Source organism: Phymastichus coffea, unplaced genomic scaffold (genome assembly GCF_024137745.1).
Source record: "Phymastichus coffea isolate CEN01 unplaced genomic scaffold, Cenicafe_Pcof_1.1 PCOF00085, whole genome shotgun sequence".
NCBI classification, from domain to species: Eukaryota; Metazoa; Arthropoda; class Insecta; order Hymenoptera; family Eulophidae; genus Phymastichus; species Phymastichus coffea.
The window spans coordinates 223,081-241,549 of NW_026706896.1; the positions used below are offsets into that span (position 1 = coordinate 223,081).

General features: G+C 30.3%; 4 protein-coding genes across 5 annotated transcripts; 2 read left to right on the forward strand and 2 right to left on the reverse strand.

Annotated features, from left to right (window-relative positions):
- Positions 1–116: 116 nt before the first annotated feature.
- On the reverse strand, positions 117–2,522 carry LOC131668992 (uncharacterized). Its single transcript, XM_058943524.1, has 9 exons — positions 2,418–2,522; positions 1,998–2,230; positions 1,672–1,902; positions 1,501–1,611; positions 1,172–1,361; positions 970–1,104; positions 823–900; positions 477–631; positions 117–370 (listed from the first exon to the last, which is right to left on the reverse strand). Exons 1-9 carry the CDS (start codon positions 2,476–2,478, stop codon positions 314–316), a joined length of 1,251 nt encoding a protein of 416 aa, XP_058799507.1. The 5' UTR covers positions 2,479–2,522; the 3' UTR covers positions 117–313.
- A 3,243-nt stretch (positions 2,523–5,765) lies between these two features.
- On the forward strand, positions 5,766–7,572 carry LOC131668983 (uncharacterized). The gene is made up of 3 exons (XM_058943512.1): positions 5,766–5,977; positions 6,201–6,488; positions 6,835–7,572. Exons 1-3 carry the CDS (start codon positions 5,881–5,883, stop codon positions 7,269–7,271), a joined length of 822 nt encoding a protein of 273 aa, XP_058799495.1. The 5' UTR covers positions 5,766–5,880; the 3' UTR covers positions 7,272–7,572.
- Positions 7,573–8,200: 628 nt separating this feature from the next.
- Positions 8,201–10,597, forward strand: LOC131668993 (uncharacterized). Its single transcript, XM_058943525.1, has 5 exons — positions 8,201–8,410; positions 8,525–8,758; positions 8,867–9,321; positions 9,745–9,893; positions 10,390–10,597. Exons 3-5 carry the CDS (start codon positions 8,898–8,900, stop codon positions 10,576–10,578), a joined length of 762 nt encoding a protein of 253 aa, XP_058799508.1. The 5' UTR covers positions 8,201–8,410; positions 8,525–8,758; positions 8,867–8,897; the 3' UTR covers positions 10,579–10,597.
- Positions 10,598–15,594: 4,997 nt separating this feature from the next.
- On the reverse strand, positions 15,595–17,059 carry LOC131668977 (probable U3 small nucleolar RNA-associated protein 11). 2 transcript variants are annotated; one of them, XM_058943500.1, is made up of 3 exons: positions 16,920–17,059; positions 15,972–16,764; positions 15,595–15,699 (listed from the first exon to the last, which is right to left on the reverse strand). In XM_058943500.1, exon 2 carries the CDS (start codon positions 16,744–16,746, stop codon positions 15,985–15,987), a length of 762 nt encoding a protein of 253 aa, XP_058799483.1. In that variant the 5' UTR covers positions 16,747–16,764; positions 16,920–17,059; the 3' UTR covers positions 15,595–15,699; positions 15,972–15,984. The 2 variants fall into 2 exon arrangements, with proteins under 2 accessions (XP_058799483.1, XP_058799482.1); XM_058943499.1 differs by lacking the exon at positions 15,595–15,699 and having other exon boundaries at positions 15,800–16,764.
- Between the last annotated feature and the right edge of the window lie 1,410 nt (positions 17,060–18,469).

Here is an 18,469-nt window from a genome sequence, read left to right on the forward strand (position 1 = left end):
GATTTGAATTCAATATGCTATCGTGATATTTGACAAATAGTTATAATATTTTAACAGTTATGTTGATAAAAATATAAGTTGTTTTCGTATTTCATTTTCTAATTTTATTCCAATTCATAAATTACTGTATATACGCGCACATTATGTACGCGTACGTTAAAAATTGTTATGAAAGTAATGTATCGTTAATATCTAGACTAAGTATAACTTACAATGTTATTAAATGTTTTTTTATAACTTAATCTAAAAACATTGTTTTTAAAAAATGTCATCACAATATTTATTCGTAGTGGTTAATATAGACGAAATCATGCTATTTTATGAGGTCTTGCAGAATACTTCTCATAGCCACCGGATTATCAACCGGAATCTGTAAAATAAAAAATATTTCATCATATAGTTACTGTTTATGTCAATACAAAGTTCGTATGAATTCTCGACAATCACATGTTATTTATGTACACATAAATACGTACCATGTGTCCAGCTCGATTTACCCAAAATAATTTAAAACGATCATATGCTTTGCTGTAACCTTCAACCACATTATCTATGACTAAAGGGGCTCGAGGAGTTTTTAACCATTGATGAGTATGTTTCCATTTCATTTTATCGATCCATTTAAGCGTACCTGATTCAATTAAATCATAAATACATATACATTGTGATAATCAAAAATTAATGCACTATAAAATAAATGGATGCAGGCAGTACTACAATTATTGAACTACGTCATAAATCACATTCAACGATTTCTTTTTATAGTAATTAATGATATTAGTTAATACGATTGGTAAAGATTAACTATAATGTATATTACACCTGGTGTATTGATAATGAAATCTAGTTGTCCAGTTAGTACGTAAACTTTCAGAGAAGTTTCATTCAACAGCTGCTCAACTAAAAAAATTATCCAGTCAGATGACGAATAATATAAAAATAGTTTTATTACATTGCAGTTGATAATACCTTGGTGAACTACCGGTTTCATGTTATCTTCAAGCAAAGACATGAAAACGTAAAAACTTTGGTAACTCCATAAATTTTTCAAATTTAACGCTTTTTTAACTTTATTATTCATCAGTTCATTCAATTCATCATTAGCTAAAATCAATTAAGTAAATTGATTTTTGGTATAATCATTAAAAACCTTGTGGAAATTGTATATTACAATGCTTTGGCGATAAATTAACTTCCTTGAGCACGTTATACCAATCCATGTCGTGAGTTATATTACCAATTAAATTTTCGATTTCTAACGTAAGATTAACAACTTTTTTCCATTCGGTTGATTTGCCTGCTGACTCTAGCTTTTTAGCTACTTTGTCAATGGCATGAAATTCACTGTTATCTATAAAACCCTGTAAAAGTTATTCGTTATTCACGTTCGACAAACGCACTCCTTGTATGATTGCACCTCGAAAACAGTTTTCTTTAAAGCATTTATAACCAACACTAGATGTAAGAGGTGACAAAATTTATTTCATATATTCTACTTACAAAGTGTAGCAAATATGACGCAAAAAATGAGTAATTATCAATAGCAGAGATAGATGAGTCAATTAAGCCTACACCTCTTAAATTACTTTTAATTTTTCCTTTTATCTGATCCTGAAATTAAAAGAATAAGAAAATATGTAATGTGTAAATATAATAACAAATTTGATTTACCTTAAACCACAAATTAGCAAACTCAACTCCAATTTTACCACCATACGATTCGGCAAGAATATACGTCGGTGTTTTCGTGAATACCGTCATATTACGAAAGAATCCTGCAATACAAGTTAAAAGATCTTTTGCTACTTCCGAATTAGTCCTTGAAAAAAGGTCGGCAGATTCCACATAGCTGAATCCTGACCCTACAGGGCTATCTATGAATAATAAATTATAATCCTTCACCTACGAAACATTTAGGATCATTTAATAATTAAACAGACAAGTTTTTATTAAACTGATTAAAAACTTGGTAGCTTTTTGAAATAACATATACTTACCCATGAATAATTTCGCAATTTCATATGAACATCGAGAGGACCAATTTCCTGGAAATTGCCAATCCCGGTTGATGAGCCTCCTGGGCCACCTTGGAGCCAGATTATCAAGGGCTTAGTTTCATACTTGAAATCTGCATTAGCGGTTGTATAATAAAGCCACCAAAACATATGAGCTTTTGGTCTTACGGTTACATATCCCCATTCTTGGTTTCCTGGCCCAAAACCTTGCCTTGCTATAATATTTTTCCTATTTTAACAATTTGCTATATAGCAATCTACTATAATAAGTAAATATTTCGCAAAAAAACTAGTATTAGAAATTACTTTTTCGACAATTAGATTTGGTAACTAAAATATCAAGTCTGATTTCAGATTGACATTACGGAACCATTGTTTATAAAAAAATCTCACGATCCTTACCTGAAGTAGTTGTTATGAGCACAAAAAAATAAAAGTATACTTTAATATAATAATGAATCATTACAACCACATTAGAATACTCTTAAAAATCAATATTCCTCTCGGCAAAGGCGATTAGGTAGGAACTCTTTCAATAAGGATTTGAAAATGGTAAGATACTACTAAGAGTAAACGCTTTCTATCCGTTACTCGTATCCCCACCATAAAACTAAATAAATAAATAAACCTAGTAATAGGAAAGAAATGCAAAAATAAATTAAATTTTAAAGCAGGTGAATTATATGTTATTTATATCATACCAATTGGGATTACATTAAACAGATAAAATTAGTGAAATTAAAAGCTGTTGTTAAATTCGGTTTGTAAAATCTCAAAAATTAGTAATTAATCATTATAGACATTATTTTTTTATAAAATTATTAGTGATAGTAAAAACATGTAATTTTTTAATTATATAACTGTAAATATATTACTCTAGCTATATAGCGATGAATTAGACGTAAACTAAGGTAAATAAAAATGTATCTAACGAAAACTACCATCTTATATGTAACAAATTTTAACGGCATATAATAAATTATAATCAATATTTAAGGTGAACAAGATAAATAACTTAGACTACCTTGCTTTTGCAAAAATTAACAATTTCATGAATATCGTGCGTAAAATTAGACGTTGCTGTTGTCTATTGCATAGAGCGGATTCTTCGAAGATGTGAAAGTCACTTATTAGCGTACATGAGACAATCCTAGAAAGCAATCATTTACTGCAATGCACTGTCGTAAATATAACTGTTATTTATATGAAAATGTTGCGCATGTACGGATCTTGGTTAATCTGAAAATTCATTGTTAATTGAGTTCATTTACAGCCGTATGGCTACATATAAATAAGTCATAAAGATTTCTCACTAAAAATTTAAATAACTTTTGAAAATTCAGGAAAAGTTATAAATATTATAAAATGATATTTAATAATAAAAATATACAGGAATTAATTGTATGGAATAACAATTATATTTTGAAAAATGTGGTTCTAGGCAGTAAAGCATAAACGACGGTCTGGATGTATATTTTATAGTAAATAAAACTAAATAAAACTGATCGATAGAAATAGGTTAAATGTACATGTGAAAGTAGTATGGCTTATTTTAATTCATTTGATGAAATAAATCATCGCTATTAAATTAGTAATGACTCAGATACGATCGAAACGAGTTTACAGTAATTTTATAAAAATGTGTTTAAAAATAAAATCTAACAAGAACAACGTTATGATAATAATGTTAATTACCTTAATGTCTAGTAATTTTCCATTTATTTAGCAATGCTGCTAATTGATAATTCTTTTATTTTTAATTTTTTGTAAAGTTGTACCTTGTTTCTTTATTTGGTTAAGAGTAAATTTTGATCTGATTATAAGTACTTCAAATTTCATGCTATACACAAAAATTATATTTCATGCACATTTACCAATAATATTAACAAAAAAGTATCATGTCAGATTTGATTTTGTGTATAGATTTTGAATTCAAAATTAATTTATTGATCATGCTTTTATTCATTTATATATTAATAATATAATAAATTCTAGTATTTAAATGTAAAGATAATTCAAGCAAGTATTATTACATTCTTTTAAACGTTACATACACGCATACACACACACACACACACACACACACACACACACACACACACAGAAATATAAATACAAATTTTGCTCATGTTATATTATCGAGAAAATTAGTTATTCTAGATGTAAGTATTACCTAATCAATGTAAGTAACTATATTCTGATAATACAACCATTAATATTAAATCATATGCGTAGATGAAAAATAAACGATGCTTAAAAATAAAAAGTTATATAATACAAACATATGTAAAATATTTTTAATACGCAAGTAAGAACAGTATTATCAAATTACCATGATAAACTTGAAATAATAAAATTTTATTAGATTATCTTATGAGTAAAAAAAATTATGCCAGAAAATGAACGTAATTTTTACGAACAATTAGTCATTGAAAATCCTGTAACTTATAGAATTGTCTAAGAAAAATTGTTATGGTTAGTTACTTCAACTTCAATTTGATAACTTAGCGTTAATAAAAAATTTATTGCATATGTTTAAAAGAAAATTGATGTAAAATTATTTTTGAACAATAAAAGTAAATCAAAATAATATAAATAATATAGAGTATCTTTCATTCACATTCTTTTATTTTTTTATGATATAAATTTTGTGACTAATCAATTTTCAATTGTTAATTATCTTTTTTAACATCAACATACACTCGAAATGATGAACTGAAATGTAATTGTATGATTGACTAAGTCATGTATAAAATCACAATTTTTCGTTAAATATAAATAACAAGTATTTACTCTATTAAAATCTACAAGTAAGATTAGCTTATTGAATTGATGGGATTACCTTATACTGTTCCTTAGATAATTGATGAAGATTTAAACGAAGATAGGAACATTGAAGTATTTCCAGTTCAAATAAGACTAATCTCATTAAAATCTGTTTAATAGTTTTATAGATTTGCAGAAACATAAAATAACAAACATTTAGATCGAATAAAAAACTTCCTCCGTTATAAAATCAGCAATAACGCTGCGTTTTGAGGTGTTATGAAATCACGTATATTGCAAAAAAAAATAAAATAAAACAAGTTAAATTGATAACATTCAATTTAATTATACTAATATTAATCTATAATTTCTTATTCAATTGAAATTGAAAGTTTTTGCAAATTTGATCACTGTATCAGAGAATATACCTTATGTATGTAAAGAATATACCTTATGTAAATATCAAGTGGCACTTGATATTTTTTACTGCTTGTACCTTAGCGAATGCAAGTTTGTCTAATACAGTTATTTTGGTTACTTTGTTTTCGTATCAGACTCAAAAAGTGAATTTTTGTTGATAAGTCCCGACCAACGCGGGCGGTTAATGTGGCTTGCATTGTTACTAAGACGACATGTATGAATGATGAATGAAACATATACGTATGTGCAGGAAAGTAAGATAGTAGCCTTGAACTCGATCTTGCCTACGGAGTGAACTCTTTATAACAGTTAAAGAACAAATATAAACAAGTAAAACAGTTAAAATAGGTCGTGCATAGTAAAAATATCTACAGCCCTAGTCAAGTATCTCCTCGGAAAAAAGTACCAAAAACCAATCAAAAACGAAAAATACGACAAGATCAATACACACCGACATAATAAGAAAAACACAAATCGTCGTTGAACGTGGGGGGATGAGTTTACCGGTTTAAGGCATATGGGCTTTCTATCGAAAGTTTATGTATAATTGATGACGAGCATCACGTTTGGGTACGGTTCACGCGTCGCTTGCACATACTTAATTTCAGTACGAGCCGACCAACGAACCGCACAGGATCGTGTCTTTGCTTTTTCGAAAACCAGCATTTTCTATCTCAACATGAATTATCTTTGGCTTATATTCTACTTTTCCTGTTATTACACTTCAACACTCGCTGAGAGAGGGGGCAACACCTACTTTAACAGTACTGCACACGGTACGTTTTCTTTTTAACATTGTTTTATGAAAGTCTTCGAGCAAATTATAGACCGTCAATATTTTTTACTAAAAGCAGTGTGTGTCGACTGTAGTTTTGAAATTCGAATAACATTTATTTGTTCAATTGTACAATAGTTATTAAAAATTAAGAAAACTTGACTCAACTTTTATAATTAAAAATACTCAAATAAAAAAAAATTAACGAATGAATAATATTACAGCTTTGCGAGTCTATGGGCACAGTTTTTATAATCCCATGACCCTGGAGCCACTGCAAGGTGTCATAGAGGACGACAAAAGATTGCCTTTTTCCTTGCCCAAAATCAAATTCAGAGGTTTGCCATGCGCTTGCGTAGATATGAGCTGTGGATGTTGCGCCGGACTCAATATTTCCACAATCAAATTTGATCGCAGATACTGTGCCAATTTCACTTTTGATCCTGCCAATTTCGAAGTTGACATGATGGTCATGATGAATGAAAATGAAATTTTCAAAACTAGTCTCTCAGGTAATTGTTGAATACATTTACATCTAATTTGTTTGATTCAAATATTATATCATAAACAATCCGTATTCATTAGCCCCTTATTGTTGTTTAACAATACGAGTGTTTGATTTTGTTCACCGATAAAACATGCGATACGCCGTGCATGTACATAAAAGTCTACAAAAGGTCGTTGATTACCGAGTTGTTAAATGCGAAAGTTCAAATTTCAAGCACATACTATTCAAGCTATTTCAACGATAGAATTTACCTACACAAAATCTCTTCAATAATATCTTAAAAAATCGAATAAAATTATAAAAGCATCGCATAAAGTTAAACATTAACATAAGACCAATGATCGTTCCAGCACGCAATCCACCACCAGTGTGCGTGCCCTTGCCGTACGTACCCGTGCTGGATTTTTGTCTACGTTTGTATGACCTCTCACTACAGGATGGAAACAATTTACATACCTGCATCGACTTCGAAGCTCGACTAACCCAATCACCACTGCTGGTGATGCACTTTAATTGCATACGCGTTGGTCCATCGGGAATAAGCTGGACGAAGCCTGGGAACGATTCTAATACCAACGGTATGAGCATCAGTTACAACAGCAGCTCTATGTCACAACAAGAACATGCGATCGGCGTGTACGATCCTGTGAGTTTTGAGACCGCGGATAAGCCGAACGATAGATATTCCGTGAACACGATCAGTGTGTCGCCGAATGAAGAAGACAAGATTGGCGAACACCGTATCTCCCGACTTTATTATTTACTTTTTAATGGCTCCCTTACGTGATATCTCTTCTGTATGTGTAATTTAAATTTTACAACTAACAACTTAATTATAAGTATTTTCGTTAATTAACTAGATCTTTGACAAAACGCTAATGCAGTTGTTAAGAATTGCAAATCAAATTTGCGATTTTTCATATTTGTGATCGATCATTAATGCGCCCTTTCGATATTTCGGCATGCAATGACTAATAACTCATCGTTATTTATTTAAGAATGTCGTGATATATACCTGCACAAATGTGTTTTAATTATTTACGAAAATCGTGTATTTATTAGCATTGACGTGTAATATACTTTATTAAATTAAACTAAAAGTCTAATTATTTCGTTTGCTAAAAAAGATATATCCCAAATGTAGTAAATCTTTATTTAAGCTTTTTCAAATTATATTTTTACCATTATAACCTTTGCAATTGTTTCAAAAAAAGGGACAGAACATTATTGAAAGTTAAATGTGCATAATTCGTGCGACTAATATAATATATATCGTTTCTGGTAAGCTATATATATTCAGCTTATCTACGAAGAGAATGAATGTATTGATCTGAGAACTTTTTCTTGATCATCATTTGTAAACCAAAGAATAATTTAAAACTTTTCATGTTTCCTTCATGTCTAACACAAGTATATGACTTGGTAGTCACCATTGTCTTTTTGAAAAATTTCCTCTGATACAATAACAATGAAATCATAACATTGATATTAAGTCGTAGATTTCGCGTTTAAAGCCATTTCAGAGTTAATCACTGTTTACATGTGTTTTCATTCCGTTAATACACGAAACACGATCTACAGATGATCAAAGATTGATCATGAGATTTTATGCTTACGATTATGAGACCCATCATCAGACATGCAATTTGTAGCAGTAGTCATTTGTCAAAAGGAGAGCATGTCATCACGTGTATACGGAAGATTTAATGTTCCAGCTCGACAAGTTTCTCTCTCTCTCTCTCTCTCTCTCTCTCTTGGGTAAAACCTAAATTTCTCTCGACGCGCCAAAACGAGGTCGGCCTGTCGCATCCGTTAACACGAGGCAAGAGTCAACATCGAGCAGTCAAGTCCTGATCGTTGTTCCATATGTCCATGTAGCAGCTTACATCATTCACTTGCAACTCTGTCTCTTCGTATCAATGCTGAGTAAGTTGTCAGTTTTTCCTTTTCTCAGGCCCTTTTTCATTGACATTGTACATATTTAACAGTCTCTTGCTGATTATTGCCTCTGAGAACAAATTTATTTTTTGTGTCAACCAGTTTGCTAAAAGTGTTACTCGAAAGTTATGATTCGAGGAAAAAAATGAAGCGCCAAGATTGAGATCAATATTTGCATCTCATGCATCCAGTATATCTGTGTGAGATTTCATCCCAAATTATTTTTTGAATATTAATAGTCAAAAATTCAGATTTGATTTTTTAAGTAATGCCAATCCTTAACTTTCCTCGTGAGATTGAATATTGACGCAACTTTCAAAAAAATTAAGAACAAAGGTATTTTTAAATTTAATATAGTAACGCAAACATGTTATATCTATTGGTTTTTCTTTTTTTTATTTGATTAATACATACAGCTATCTTATCGAGAAATAATTTATTCAGTTGTAGATAGAAAAGCACAAAACAACAGAAAATGAATATTTCCTTGCCGATTTTTTTGATAATCTTGATTACGATATGTGTGCCAAGAGGCGAAAGTGCGAAGAAGAAAAAATCAGAGAAATCGTCGAAAAAAAAATTGGCTCACCATCCAAATGCGATGGCTTTTAAAGATTTATCGCAGTTGGACGAATTACATAATGAGCTGGTGCGACAGGCAACTATAACTACGACTAACACCACGACGACTAACACCGCGGTTTCGACTGCACAAGTATCAGCAACGAAGCAAGGGCCATGCAGTTGTGCTCTGGGTGTGTGTTCTTGTTGTTCGCGTATTTTACTCAATGTTTGGAAGCAGAAGGCCTGTGTTAACGTCACCTATGATCCCGACGAGTTTGCCTTCACCGCTAAAGTTAGCATGAACGATCAAGTCTACTACACCCGGACTGTCTCTGGTAAGTCGCATTGGGTGTGATATCATAACTTTTTAGATGGATCGTTATTTCATAGTATTACACTACAAAAGAAACTTGTTATTTGAAGCACGCAAAAATTTATAGAATTTTCGTATTTTTTGTTTTTTTTCATGCTTAATTATAATTACAATCGCTTTTATCGAACACTTATCAACTTGAATGATAAGATTTTCCATTTTTCAATGTTTACGGTTTCTTAGTTGTAACATCAAGTTATTAAATATGTTGTATAGTTATATTTTAAGAACAAACAAACAAAAATTTTCATAAACTTTCTACTAATCTTGCTATTATTATGGTTTCTCAAAATCGATGTATCAGTTATCAACAATGTTGTCATTCTAAGAAAAACCGATATTTTTTAATTTGAATATGTTATAACATAAATAAATTATATTTTAGGTAAAAATCCAAGACCCGTATGCGTTCCAGTGCCGAGGTTGCCCGTGGTTCGCGCTTGCATACGATTTTACAATATTTACTTCCAAGGTAGAAATGTGCATGCTTGCGTAAACATGGAAGGCAAATTTCGAGACACAACTCTCTTCAAAGTAAGTTTTTAATACAACAAAATTTGTAGACTTTCTCATAGCTCGTGCAATTGGTAAAAATACATTATACTTGAAAACTACTTTTTTAATAGTAAAAAAGTTTATATTCCCACACAAAAATCGAGAATAATCGCCAATCGACAATTAAACAAAATGAAGTTCGTAAAGAAATTACTATATTAAAAGTAGAAATAAATTATTATTTTGAACAACAACGTTTACAATAAATGTGAAATAGTAATGAAACAATCACATCAAATCATTAATAAAATCATTCTCAAATTCAAAAATACTAACTTACTATGTTAATGTTCAAATATTACATTCACAATAATACTTTGAACAAATGTTTATGAATAAAAAAGTATAACAATAATGTAGTTAATAAATTTTTATATTGTTACATTAATATGTAAAATTAAATTCTAAAAGTAAATTCTATATATTAGTAAAATTAAATTCTAAAAGTAAATTCTATATATCCATTAAATTCTAGGTTGGTATGGATTGCCTACGACTTGGATCCAATGGTGTCGCACTTGTGAAGCCAGAGGATGGTGGAGGCATAGGACAATTAGAAATTTTACCAGAATCTCCGGATAGTACCGAAGGCGAAGATGATTATGAAGGATACGATGAATATGACGATGATGATGACGAAGATGATGATTTGTTCGATTACTGAAAAGAGAAATTATTTTTGAACAACATATACTGAAGTGAATAACTTATAAGAAATGATAATTAAGAATTATTATCACTAATTTTATTTATTTATTTATTTATTTATTTAGTTATATTTGTTATATATGATATCCGTATCGTGCAAAAGTATGTTTACAATTTAAGATTTTGTAAAATGGATGAAACAATCATACATTGACTATAATACTACACATAAGTTCTATTTTTGTTATGATACCGTCGAGTATAATTTATTGTAAAGGTATATTTTTATGTTTACTATTATTATGATAAGCAAGAATAATTTCATTAATATACTTTTCGATTTTTTTTATAATTCCAAAGAAGTTTAATTAGTAATATTGTAAAAGCGAAGACGTGCCTATAAAGAAATAGTTTAAGTGAAAAAGCTTCTTTATTTGCGAAATCGGAATTTAAGATTTATTTGTTCCATAAATGTAAATCTAATGAAATATGATCATTTCAAATTCAGCCCAAAGATTTTATCTTTGGCAATTCGTGGAATTCATATTTGGATCACCATTAAAGGAAGTCAAAGCCGCTATTAATTTCACCAATGTTCTTTCAGCATCTTGATTACGGATTTGCTAAGTTTATAATTACACATGTTCACTTAAACCTTCGGTTTATTTTCCCTATAATACAAGTTCAGTTCCGTACAAAAGTCTTAAAATATTTATCATCAGTTTTTGTAACTTCTATTTCGGTGCCATGCATGGGCCATAAATCATCCTTAATTCACAAAATGCTATCAAATATATAATATAGCGCCGGAGTGAACAATGCAATTGGGACAATCAACATTCATAGACCTTCCTCAAATTGACATCTTGTTCAACTTGAATATCTGTCAGTTTAACAAATATTTTATTGATATATTACGTGTAGATGCTCTTATTAGGCAAAATAATAAGATCCCAAATAGTGTTTTTTAGATTTTTTTGGCTTGACTTATGTGGAATCGCTAATAATTGCATACGGTATATTAATATAATTTATAATCTACTATTAAGATTTTTATTACTATTAAAATAGATTTTTAGTATTAACGCATTTAAGAAAATACAATACTTATAACTACAAGTAAAAATGTTTGGCTGAGAAATCGATGACTGTTTTTTAGCCGCGAATATGAATTACATGTGTGTTATCGGGTCTATCGATAGTAGATCTTATAATTAAAATATAAATAAACTCGTTTTGGAAAGTATTAATGCTTGCATAAAATAAGAAGAAATTTTTAGATATAAAAATATTATTCGATCATCTATTGAAAAATCTGATTATCAAAGTAATAGAATCAAATATAATCTACTTCAAATATATAATCGACGAAAACGCTTAAAGATAATTGAAATGTCCAAAAATATTGAAACAACCTCCACATTTCGTCAAATTGTACAGCAATTTCATCGACGTAACAATACTTCAACCGACAAAAAATCATATTTTTATTTCAATTACTGCACACATTTTAAAACCATGACTTAAATATTGCCGAAGTGATTAAAGATTTACCATTGTATCATCATCCTCATTGATTACCTTAACAGAAAATGCTTTTCACGTAGAACTACAAGTGTATGCCTTCGTATTGCTTAGATAATATGGATAAAAAAGCTGGTGTATAGTCATCAAGTGAGTAAGTAAGGTTGATTACAAAAATCTTCTAAATTGAGAAAACGAATGCTATGATAGCTTTTTCGATTACATTATATTTAATGTAAGTTTAACACTGCTTTATTTAGTAAACGTTGTTGGAGCATACGTTGGTATTATTTATATCTATTGAAAAACAGCTTTACAATTGAAAAAAAACTTCAATTAACAGATATTTTTAACAACTTTGAACTATTTTTTAATTTTAGATAACAATTTATTGATAGTAGATATCTAATACTGATAAATATTGCGATATAGCATATAAAAATGTTATAATTTTGTAAGTCTTTAATAAAAAAGTATACAAAGTATATTTTCTTTTGATCAGCTATGAATTGTTATGAAAAAGTAGCATATGAAATATTTTTTAATTAACTGCAACATATAACAAAATCCATTAGCATTCAATGATGTAGATGCTATCTGATTCTTTTATATTCGATGTTTGTATTACATAATGTCTAACAGTAAAACACTGTCTGTCATTGCATTGTAGTTTTTACCGCAACAGTTACTAATAATTAATCTCAGTGAAAGTAACGCGACAAACGAACAAAAAGTTCATCATTATCATCGCGAGAAAACTGTGATTCTTATCTCCGCTAATTTACATTGACAAAACAAATGCGATCGTGAATACTTTGATGCTCTGAATAAATTCTATGCATTTTTTCTAACAAATATTTCTATTTTTCTAGCGACATCTGTTCTATCTCGATTATTATGATGGTGCGTAGAATAATAAAACTTCGCAGTCGATGTTTCAGTTTTCAATTAGCGATCATTGCAAGTGTATCAAATAATTGTACAAGCAAACAATTTTTCAATTAAACTTTTTCACATCAGTTACATGAAAATTATGGAATTATTCAGTGTTGTTTTTGCATTAGTGTTGGTAATTTTCAATTGCAACATCAAACTAAGCACTTCAATGAAAAATGGCAAGCTAAATTTTATTTTAACATTATTAATTCTTTTTTTCATACATTTGATGGTAATGTTTCTCAATATGTAAAATTTTCAACAGATAATTTAGAATCGAAAAAATTTATCTCACTCTCACCGAAGGCTATCGATCAGAGACCATGTAGCTGCGCAATGACCACCTCCTGTTCGTGTTGTGAAATAGTAACAATTTTATACACAAGGGATGAACGAAGACGTAAGTGATTGTTCAAATTAACAATTCTTCAATCCAATATTATAAAGATTTTATTTTGATAAAGTTTGCTTCAACGTCTTTTACTCGAGAAATGGACTGAACGTTGATTTATCATTGGATACTACAATAATAAAATCAATGGCTATTGCAAGTATGTAAAGTAGTATCGACAAAAGAAATTTGAATAATAACGTTGAAAGTGATACAAACAAAATTTCGCTTATAGATTACAGACCATTTCGGATGTGTGCGTCAGTACCGGGACTACTTTTGTCATCAATCTGCGTTAACGTATCAGACTTGAATCAGCTTGCTAAGTATGAAAAACTTTAATGTTAATGCGTATTTGAAAGTTATGTAAAACTCACTTGATAAGCCTACCTTTCAAAGCATTAAAGTTCCTTAGCGAACCAATGATATAATATTGCTTTCGCACAGCCGATCGCATACGACTTGAGACTACTGTACTGCAACAGCAATCCCAAGCGTTGCGTCACGTCGCGTTATAATGTTCGCGATACTTATTTCCTAGCTCGTTATAATAATTTGAATGTTCGCGTTTCTTGCAGCTCCATTGTCGTATGCCCGCGATTGGAGATCTCTACCAAGATACAACGCTGGCAAATCAGTTACGTTTGTCAAAATATATCAACCACATTGCCCACTGGTCTACTCATAGCCCCAGGGGCGTCGACTATGCAGGTCACAATGATGCCAGGAATGATGATGATGCCTTCGGCCAGACCCTCTGCTGCTGTTTGTATTTTAACATTGCAATTGCAGATTTTTCCAAGATATTTGATGCACACTTTTATTTCTCTGCGCTTATTTAAACTTGTAGACTACAAAAGTAGTTATTATATAGCTGAATAACTCTGTAAAATGCAAACCATTAGGATAAAAAAGTTCTTAAATTAATTTAATTGAAACTAGAACAGTATGTCTTTATTAATTTATTTAAGTGTATCTTTAAACTACATTATTTCAACAGGGACCTCCTGTTAAGCCAGGAATAATGACTGCTCCCAGACCTCTTGCTTTGGTTTGTGTGCAGATTTCATTTTTTCAAGAACTCATATGCAATTTCGTTTCTCTACGTTCAATAAAAATTATACTCAACTAAATAGCTTCAGTATAGCTGCGCATTGAATTATTGAGCGAGAAACTTGAAATTGTTTTCATTGAAAATAGAAAAATACAACTATATTAATTTTTTTGGAATACGTAATTAAACTATTTGATTTTTTAAAAGGCAATGCTAGTAATGGCCTGTTCCTCCGGTTTGTATTTGAAACTAATTGCAGTTAACATATGAATTTTAAAATGTTGTATGTAGCAACTCGTATTACACCGAAATGAGTTTTCTTTTCAGATGTCTGGAATGTAAACGAAAGTAATTAATTTTTCAACAGGGAGCCACAGTCCCGGCGGTAACAAAAGTAATGATAATGGCAATGAAGCCTGCAAGTGATCCCTCACTACCACCAGGAGCTATGCCTGTAGCGGGAACACCAGCGGCATTCTTCGCTCAACAATCTCCAACTGGACCGAATCCTCAGGGTGCAACACCACTTATGCAATCAGCGGGGACGATCGTTCCCAGACCTGCCGATGGTCTGCTTTACAGCCTGGAGCCGCTGTTTCGACTCCAACTATCCGATCCTTCTAATAATTTTACTGCTTTGCCGGATTCTAAGCTTCTTTCCCTTCAAACAGATCACTTTGAACAACGGAGCTCGAACAATAACGACACTGACTTTGTGATTTCAGACAGTGAGAAAGAAGTGAAGTTTAACGAAACGATCGGTTATAAAATACCTACTATGCAAGAGGAGCCGATGACCTCTTCCGAACAAATAAAAAGTACCAGAATTTTAAAAAGAAGTAAACGCCAGTACGATATTTTTGATATTTTTCAGCGATCCAACAGATGTGACCGTGCATACAGAATATGTATTACTAGGTCAAATAATTATATTATCTCTAGACTTAAAACTACAAGATTTACTGATAACTTTAATAAAGATATGGAATGCAATCGGAAACCAACCAAAGTTGTTCATACATCTGGAGAAAATTTATGTTCTTATTTGACTTCAACTATTGGCAATGATTCTGAAAGTTCATTCAGCTCATCTGTATCGAGTAGTTCAAACAATGATTCTTTAGATGCAATTATTGTACATGATGATTCTGATGGTGATTCAACCTTCTTTTCTCAAAATTATCCGCAGATTGCTTCAGATGCACCTTACAATAGACGACCTCGAGTTTATCCTGCTCGAACACCACAACAAATCATTTCAGAATTACAAGAACAGTTGAAAAATTTAACTAATGATGCTATAAAGATAAGTCATTTGTAGTGCAATATTTATTAAACATATTTTATAAAATGTAGCATTTTATTAGATAAATGAATTGATTAAAATATAATTTTTATAAAATATGATTGAGAGTAATAATATGGTCAAATTTTACAATATAGTTTTGTATTTATAAAAGTAAGTTTTATAATAAAATTAATGTACAAATAATTTTTTCATTACCTACATTCTTTCATTATCGCTTTCTCTCATACTTCCATTTATAAATAGGTGCACAGTCTTTTGAACCAGGTTTCACTCTAGTTGGCTTTGTCACTTTTTTATTTTTCAATGCTTTTTTTACTTCTAACACCTGTTGCACTACAGTTAGTTCTTTTTCACGATCAACTCGCTTACTCAACTCTTTGTAAGCCATATGTTTTTGCTGCTCAATTTTCTTCAACGTTGCTTCATCAAATTTAGGTAATTTCATTTTCTTTAAAGCATCTAACTTAGGCCTATTTGTTCGTCTATTCAATAAAGCTGGATGTGTATTTAATTTTGCTGCTAGGTCAAAATTTTTCGCATCTTCATCATCGTCTACAAAAAATATATGTTGATTTTTTACTTCATTTGCTGCATCAATCATATGTAAATTACTATGTAACTTTTCAACTTTCTTAGTTTCAATATTTCTTTTATAAGCAATGTATTTTATGTCTTGTGTTTCCATAAGTTTTATTTGGTCCTCTGTGTAATTTTCATCCTTTTCAATTTCACGATGAATACCTTTTACAGTTTTAGAATTGATCATATGAAAATAAAATTCATCTGGATTCTTGTTTAGAGCTCTTTTCCTCAATAATTTCAAAGTAGCCTGCTTTTCATTATAATCCTTTGCTCTGGCTGTATAATCTTTTTTCTTCTCTAGTAGACCCAAGTGTTGTCGAGATTCAGGTTGATGACGTTCTCTGTGAGTTTTTTGTGTGGATTTTGCTGCTTTTTTCCACGACGACATTTTTCACGAATAAAATTTCTGCAAAAGCAATATTGAATTATTCGATGATTCACACAATACATAAATTTAATAAATTATAAGTAAAAATTTTATATCTTTGAAATGATAAACTAAATATTTTATCATAAACTTCAAGTGTAAACTTTCAATCAAAATTTTTATCTAATACATACCTTTTAATGTTAAACAATTTCAATACAAAAATAAATTATTAATAAAATAAGAGAAAGAACAAAGTCATAACCTCAAATTGAGTTGTTTTATTATTCTACTATATTCTACAGTCTATCTGAGTATCTAATGGCAATCGACATGTGTTTATACAGGTTAGCCATCGTTGCCACACGAAAATGTTATGGCTGCTACGTTGGTCAAGTGAATTTTTCCAAGACGTTTTCATTTCAAATTGAAACTTTAATACCAGATTCATTCATTCATACACGGTAAAGAAAAACGAACAATATTAAATAGATATTAGTAATCTTTGATAATAGCATGTAATATTATGTGATATATTTTGTATTTGTAACGTAATAATCATTATTAATTATTTTTTTATTTCTCGTAGTTACATTGTTGAAATAAATCATTTTTATGAATTAAAATTAAAAAAGTATAGCGTGTTTACAAAGCTTATTATAATATACTTCCATAACGACCATTTTAGACGGAGCTGCAAAACTAAATTTTAAATGATTTTTTTTTGTTTGGTCAGAAACTTATGCACGCCACTGTACATGTAGCTCTCGTCTTAGGGACTTATATGACTTAAGGAAACAGTCAGACGGACGTGCGCATAATATTGAGCACGGTTTTACTATATACACAAATTTTGTGCACAGTAGCATAGCATAAGAATTAATAAACGCTTATTTGCGCCATGTTATTTTACACAATAATAAACCGTGCACAATTGTCCGCGCGCCCTATCGATAAATGGTACAAAAAGATAGCCAAATGATATTATATTATACTAATAGTTAAATAATAAATCTATATTGTTTATCATTGCTTGCATCCTGCACAATCGCGAATATGCCCGGATCTTAAGTTAAACAATGACTTTTTTACATTGATAATCTTCGTACACATCCGATACCTCTTTAAGTAGATATATGCTCCTTAATATCAAAACAAATAAACTTATTATTAATATCATTAATGGTTTATAACGTAGGAAATAAATATTTATTTTCGCATATAGCTAATAAGACATTGCGATGAAAATAAGAATTTTACTGTTTTTTCTTTTCTTTTTGGAAGCCATAAATCCTAAATACTCGGGTAAACTCATTACGTTATATTATTGCAACGCCAAATGACCTTTCTGTAATTCCGCTGATATGGTAATTTACATCTGTGATTAATCGTTGAACTACGTCTCCGAACTAATTAATTCAACCGATAGATTTGACTCTAAGATATACTTTATTATTATACTTTATTGAGTGTAGTAAAATGTACTTGGTATTCATCGAGCAAACTCATACATATAAACAATTATATAGGAAGACATACATATATAACTTGAATCAACAACAATGAAGTATAATGAGGTGAAGGTCATGTGATTGCTTGTCATGCGTGTTATGACTCACAACTCGTTATTTTCTTAATCGTACATGTAAGTAAAAACATGATGTTTATAAAAGATTAATTTTCAAGAATGTCTAAAGCAACGGATAGCGCGTAAATATAATCTCTACGACAACTCCGCAACGTA